This window comes from Saprolegnia diclina (genome assembly GCF_000281045.1).
Source record: "Saprolegnia diclina VS20 unplaced genomic scaffold supercont1.12, whole genome shotgun sequence".
In the NCBI taxonomy this organism is placed as follows: Eukaryota; Oomycota; class Saprolegniomycetes; order Saprolegniales; family Saprolegniaceae; genus Saprolegnia; species Saprolegnia diclina.
Window position 1 is genome coordinate 759993 of NW_008246079.1, and position 6401 is coordinate 766393.

A 6401-nucleotide genomic window follows, 5' to 3' on the forward strand; every position below is an offset into this window, starting at 1 on the left:
AAGTAGAGCGCCATCAGCGACAGGAGCTGGTCCGTGTCCTTGGCGCGCTGACGCATTTCTTTGGCGACGCGTCGGTTCTCGCGCTTCCCGACGATCGCCATGGCGCAAAGCTGCTGGTAGAAGAGACCATCTTGGGACGTGGTCGCGGCGAACCAAGGCAGCGTACTGTACGAATCGTCTGGCATGTCGAGGAAGCTCTTGGCCTCGACGACGTCGTTGGGCGCCACCGACTGTCCCAGCGGCGCCGTCAAGTCGACCTCTACAACGAGTATGAGCAAGCCATTGGATAGGCAGAGCCCGTACCGCGGCCTTGGGTCGCATTGAAGAGCCCATCGAGCGTCATCTGCTGCTCGGTGAGGTCGCGTGCCATGTCGAGGAGCGACTCGGCGGGCAAGGACGCATTCCACGAGAGATCGTACGTGCGCAACTTGATCACAAGCCTACGACGCATGAGCCATGATGCATGCCATCGTCAGCGCACCGCAGCGGCACGGCGACGCTCGTTATCTCGGCCACCATCGACGCCGTTCGACTCTGCCTCCTCACAGCATCGCACCCGGCACCGTATCCGGACGAGCTGCCTCTACGGTTGCGATTGGCCGCGTTTGATTGGCAATTGATTTTCATTTTCAGCAAACAATCGGCGACGCCTTTCCCGCCCACATGGTCCTCCACGCACTCGTCTCCTCTTTCAAACTCCGTCCCTGAAGAAGGCGGAGGCAACCCCGCGGATGCTAGCGCGACGTTAGTACTAGGACTAGGATGAGTACGTAGCATGCTGCCTTGACGACGTCCTGACAAGTACACGACTGTACGTCCTTGATAAAGAGTCTGTGTGCCCAGGGGCACTGCGTCTGAAAGGGCTGATAGAGGGGCGCGTCCACGATCTCCGCCGGGCTGGCGACGAGAAAGCCCGTCGCTGCCAGCGCAATCAGGGACTGTATGCACAAGGGTCAATATACAGTTTATTGACCATTGATAGGGGTCAATATACAGTTTATTGACCATTGATAGTATGCATTAGCAGCCCATATACTGCTATTATACTATAGTACGTTAGTTCATATTTGTCATGCAGACGGAGATGACTTGACGTGCGCGAAGGTTTTGTATCGGAATACGATTGCAACACCGACTTTAGTGCTTGGACAACGAGTGCCGGTTCGAGTCCGCCGATGGCGTGCGATTAACGCAGCATTTAGCCAAGCACACGCTTTGGACGTATTGGCTGCTGCTGTCGGACCCGTCTTGCGGGGTGGAGGAGACAGTCCCCGCTTCTCGGTCGTGCAGAAGCCTCGGCAACTTGAACTGCGTGTTGATTGCCTGAAAACTGTTTCATTTTGACCAATCAGAAACGCGTTCCTTCGCCCGAGGCTAACGGCGTCAGCATGGTCGGGCCCTGGCTGTGCCACCCCGGTCACTACCACAGCTTCCAGTCGTCCGAGGCGCCGCACGCGCTTAAGGAGAGGCCGTCGTACTTGACTTCGCTCGGCCTCTCGCGCACGACGCCCAAGTCGCCGAGCGTCCACTGCCTCATCTGCCATCGCGTCCTCGACGCCAACCTCTGCACGTGCTTGGCATGCGGCCTCGCCGTGCACCGCGCGTGCTTGTCCAAGACGCAGCGAACAAGCTCCATGAAGCGCGAAGACCGCGTGATTCCTGTGTGCACCTCGTACCTCGCGCGCACGATGGCCCCGTCGACGCCGGAAGCGCACCCGACGCCAGCGTCGCCGCAGCTCCAGCTTCTCGAAGAGCTGTCCCTCGACCCACTGCACATGGTGTCGCCGCGAACGCCCCAAGCTGCTGCCGCGAGCTCCAACGTCGCGCTCCGGTACATTCGCCGGTACGCGCCGTACGTCGCCGGCGGCGTCCTCGTCGGTGGCGCCGCGGTCATGGGGATGCCCATGATGGCGCTCACAGGCCTCGGCGTCGGCCTCTCCGCCTCTACCGCGCAGGGGTCCTTAGCGTGGTCGAGCCGCGCGTCCAGCGAGGTGCGTGTGCTTGGTGTCCATCGACCATCTGCAGATTGTGTGCGTAGCGCACCAAGGCAGCGATGGACGTCGACTGGGCCCGGCGCATCTGTTGGGAGCTCAAGCAAAAGACCGAGATTGGCGATAGCTCGTACAAGCAAGACGCAGCGCTTCTGCGCAGGTAGACGCACGCTCGCTAGCTCATTTCCACAGCGAAACCCCAGGTACCACAACGCGACCGACGCGCCACCAACGACGAACGACGTGTACATCATGCTTTTCGGTCTCTGTGCGTCGACGGACGAGCTCCTTGGGCGCGTCAACAGCGCGCTCTGCGATGCGTTTCGCAGCCGGCGCAAACTCCACCCGTGCGCATGACAATTGCGATATAGAAGTATACCATTTGTGCATTGGACTAGGTGTCTCAAGCAGACATTGGAAGACGCGCAAGTGTACGTCGGCCACGTCTTGGCCGTCACGATGAACACGTACCCTGCGCTCTCGACAACCGACGAGAGCATCATGGACGCCACCGAGGCGGTCGAAAAAATCGTCTACAGGTGCGCGCACTTCACATTCACACCGCTTTGCACATCGCGCGTAGTGATATCTACTCGACCGTCTTTACTGCCTTTCGCGACGAATACGCCGCGCACGACGCCACGTTGCGCGCCCGTGTGCGCGAGGTTCACGCTCGCGCATGTCAAACAAACGCCACAACCCTCGCTAGGTGCGGACTGTGCGGCCAGACATGTCGACCGAGAGGTACCTCTCGACGGGATCCTCAATCGAACGCATTGAGACGGCGGTCGCGCTCGACGTACGTCCGTCCTGTGGCCATGGACAGAGCCGAATGAAGCATCGTCTAGGCCCTGTCCTCGATGCAAGAGCTCAAGTACCCGCTCGGGAAGCTGCACGCGCTCAGCCGCAGCTTTCGCGCGCTTTGCAACGTGGCCGAAGCTCGGTTTGCCTGCGCGGCGAATGCCGATATACTCTTGCCCATGGTCATGGACCTCATCGTGTACGCGCCGACGACGGCATTCGTCGCGCACCTCGCGTTCGTGTCGACGCTGACGCGTGGCGGCGGACGCGGCGTCGACGGCTACGCGCTCACGACGTTTCATGTCGCGTTGCGCGCGCTGGCGTCGATCGACGTGGCGGTACAAACGATCAACTATCGCATGTGGCCTCATTCGGTCGATAGCCCACGAGCGATGCGGATGACGACGACGACACTGCAACGACAGACAATGACGATGAATTCTTTGATGCTATCGAAGGCTAAGCGCGGCAAATGGTGTTTTAATTTAACATCGCATGGACGACTCGAGTTGTCTGTCGACGTGTAGACTGCAAGTTTTTTCCGAAAAACGAAACGCCAACGCACCACCGCCGTCCATTATTGCCGTTTCGTGCGACCGCAACTGCGACTCCGTTCGTAGTCCTTATAGCTTGCACTCCCTGACAACCGCTTCGAGACGACAACACGTCAAGTGATCAAATGCACTAAGGTACAAATTATAGAGGGCCACTCTACTACGACTATGCAACGGGCGGGAGGAGCGCTGTGGTCGACTTGTATTGCGCATCGGGGCTCAGCATGAGGCGCTGGAACGCTGTCGGCTCCATGAGGTTGTTCTGAAGCGATACCGTGGCCGTCACCGCCGCCAAGGCGGCGGCACCGCGCTCGCCAATAAAATTATGGTCCAAGTCCAGCATGAGGCCGCGGCGGTGCGTCGCGCGGTCGGCAAGCGCCATGGCTCCGGCGTCGGAAATGCAGTTGCCTTGGAGGGCGACCGACTGGAGGCTCGGGCTCCTCTCCACGAGCTGTGCGATTCGGTGCGTGATCGGGTCGTGGAGGCCATCGCAATAAACGCGCGAGAGCTCAAGAGTGCACAGGTGCGGGTACGTCATCGTCTCGAGGCCGGTCAGTGCCCACTCGACGGCGTTGTTGGAGCTCATGTCCATATCGTCCATGACCACGTCGCCAAAGCCAAAGCGGTTGGCGCCCGAGAGCCGAAAATCGGCGAGGTTCGGAAACTGGTGCAACCAGCGCGGGCTCGTCGGCAAGCGGGCAGCGTGCAGCAAAAGCGACGTCACATGCTGCGGCACGGTCACCTGCGCGGCGCGGTTGGTTGCCGCCAAGGCCATGACCGACTGTGTGTCGAGGAACGTGCAGATCATTCGAAGCGCGCCGTCGTGGCCGTCGAGGAGGAAACTCGAGGTTGCCCTGTGGCGCTTGACGAGGCTGCTGGTCGGACTCGTCGGCGCCTTGCGCTTCTTGCTGACCTCGCTCTGCTGCGCGTAGAGCTTGATGATGAGCGCGTGGAGGCGCTTGCACAGCGTGCGCGGGTTGCGGTACTCATCCATCGAGTGGGCGCGGGAGTAGAGCGCGAGCTCGGCGCGGCGGGCGATGCCCGAGATACGCGCGTCGATCGCGCCGTACTTGGTCTTCAACACCATGAGGACGTGGAAGAGTACAAAGCGTCGCGCGGACGCGTCGGCGTCCGACTGCCACTTGAGGCGCAACGGGGCGTCGAGCGGCGATGCTTCCATGATGGCGACGCTTGTGAAATGAACCTTCTCGTTGCACTGCCACATACAACGCGTGCGTGGCCTGCCAAAGCGGCTGCACCGTTGGTTCAACATATGGTTTTGACAGCGTTCTGATTGGTGGATGAACATTGAATACGCGCACGTGATTGGTGGGTACGTGGACTGGCTTGACATGGAGACTGCCACGTGTAGAGGCTGCACGCCCTCTCCCAGCTCTCCCAGTGGCATACTGGGCGTTATATACTGCGTTGCTTTTGACAACGCAGCAGGTTAGTCGAGCTGCTGGGGAAGCACGTTCGGGGAAAAGGCACCGAGGACCGACCTCAACGCATACAAACAGCAAGTGTAGCGCAAAGGGTCTGCCCTGTCCGGGGCTGTGAAAGTGGGCTGCGTCTCGTCCCACGAGTACAAAAGCATTTTCGGACGAAACGGTTTGACATTAAAATGGACGGTCACCTGCGGCTTCGCTCGACCGTCCATTTCTGTATCACGTCGCTCTGCCTTCCTCTCGGCCATGCACTACGGACAACGCCCCGTCAGACCATTCGCCCTCGCTTCGCACGCCGCAGGACGCGAGGCGAGGAAGCTTGCGGCGCTGACTTCAATGGTATGATAGAATGCGACGCATCTCGACGGCTGAGCACACTTCTTGGCCACGTGAGAACCATAACACTGCACACTACTGCATGCACAACGTCGCGCAGCGGTCAATGGAGTAGCGTGGTACGACTGGCCAACTCGATCGACGAGGAAGGCCCTACTGGAGGATCGTTACCAGAAGGGCTCGGTGGACTTACAAGACGCCCTAGCATGGACTGAACACCTCGGTCGTCGCTGCCCACGGGTACACCCACCGTACGCGAGGTCGTCCTGCGTCCTTCTCGTTGTATTAGTGTAGAAAACGCGCGGGTCGGTTTGCCCGATAGCTCGATATGTTATCTGAGATCTGAGATTCGTGATATAGTAGCGTCTAAGACAGCCGCAATAAGAGGTCGACAGTAGGTCTGCAGTGTCTCGTAGTACGAATGTGAGTGTGCATAACACCGTGATACTACTGTCATTTGCGGTGGCTTGGAACAAAATAATATGTTCTTGTCTCAAAAGCGCGCATCGCTCAGCTTAATTGTCCATCACGACGATACAACTCGTAGCAAGGCTATAGATATCCATTGAATGGACTGGCTCGTCGCCACCTCAAAGTACCAAAGCTCGTTCGCGGGTTCGCGGGATCGTCTGAAACCAGCCTGAGACCTTGCAACTGGACGTTTGTAGCGCAGGGAATGCGGTACGCATGTACCTTGACTCAGACATGGGTCAATAATAAAGTATTATTGACCCATGACTCAGATTACCCTTGCGAGTGTACCACTGGGAGCGGAAGGTCGCAACATGTCGATCGCACGCGCAAGTAGTACTAAGAAGGGCCATGCAAGCGGGCGCGATTACATTGAGCGTTGAATACATCGTGTGGGCGTCACATACAGTGTAATCGCGGGGGTTGCATGCCTTTTGTGCAAGAGATGCGCGTACTGACACTGACACGACCGCCACCATAGCCTCGCCGATGCATGCAAGTACAATATAAGGACACGCGACAGCGGCTTCTACCGAGTTGGCAGGGAGCACTGTCGTCAGGCCTTGTAACATCGACCCGGCGAGCTTTCGAAGATCCAGTATCGCTCGGTCGAGAGATCACCGCCGACAGCCTACGATGCTGGCACCTGACGAGAACTTTGCCGGCCTCGAAAATGCGAAAGAGATTACCGACTGAGAACACTGCAGCGATGCATACTTGCTCGTGGTTCATTTTCCATTGCTCCTCGCAATACCCACATGTGGTCCCGCGCCCTGCTCCTCACTGCGACGTTGCTCGCT

The 6401-nt window shown here is 58.8% G+C and overlaps 3 protein-coding genes across 4 annotated transcripts; 1 reads left to right on the forward strand and 2 right to left on the reverse strand.

The window, feature by feature from the left end:
- Nucleotides 1-13: 13 nt before the first annotated feature.
- Nucleotides 14-522, reverse strand: SDRG_04939 (hypothetical protein; the record flags this gene model as incomplete). Its single annotated transcript, XM_008610632.1, has 4 exons — nt 482-522; nt 304-440; nt 172-259; nt 14-113 (listed from the first exon to the last, which is right to left on the reverse strand). Exons 1-4 carry the CDS (start codon nt 517-519, stop codon nt 14-16), a joined length of 363 nt encoding a protein of 120 aa, XP_008608854.1. The 5' UTR covers nt 520-522.
- Nucleotides 523-1349: 827 nt separating this feature from the next.
- SDRG_04940 lies at nt 1350-3326 on the forward strand. Of its 2 annotated transcripts, XM_008610633.1 has the most exons (8): nt 1350-1991; nt 2039-2151; nt 2195-2338; nt 2390-2530; nt 2575-2656; nt 2701-2790; nt 2840-3130; nt 3175-3326. In XM_008610633.1, the coding sequence occupies exons 1-8, from the start codon at nt 1389-1391 to the stop codon at nt 3253-3255; spliced, it is 1545 nt and encodes a 514-aa protein (XP_008608855.1). In that variant the 5' UTR covers nt 1350-1388; the 3' UTR covers nt 3256-3326. The 2 variants fall into 2 exon arrangements, with proteins under 2 accessions (XP_008608855.1, XP_008608856.1); XM_008610634.1 differs by having other exon boundaries at nt 2390-2656.
- A 125-nt stretch (nt 3327-3451) lies between these two features.
- On the reverse strand, nt 3452-4607 carry SDRG_04941 (hypothetical protein). The gene has a single exon (XM_008610635.1). The coding sequence runs from the start codon at nt 4569-4571 to the stop codon at nt 3513-3515; it is 1059 nt and encodes a 352-aa protein (XP_008608857.1). The 5' UTR covers nt 4572-4607; the 3' UTR covers nt 3452-3512.
- Between the last annotated feature and the right edge of the window lie 1794 nt (nt 4608-6401).

Excerpts from the sequence above, each read along its gene's own strand:
- SDRG_04940 (XM_008610633.1), top strand. The coding sequence starts at position 1,389 with ATGGTCGGGCCCTGGCTGTGCCACCCCGGTCACTACCACAGCTTCCAG. Across the intron at positions 2,531-2,574 it reads GTCGAAAAAATCGTCTACAG|TGATATCTACTCGACCGTCT; the intron begins GTGCGCGCACTT and ends CATCGCGCGTAG. Across the intron at positions 3,131-3,174 it reads TGGCGTCGATCGACGTGGCG|CCCACGAGCGATGCGGATGA; the intron begins GTACAAACGATC and ends TTCGGTCGATAG.
- SDRG_04941 (XM_008610635.1), bottom strand. The coding sequence starts at position 4,571 with ATGTGGCAGTGCAACGAGAAGGTTCATTTCACAAGCGTCGCCATCATG.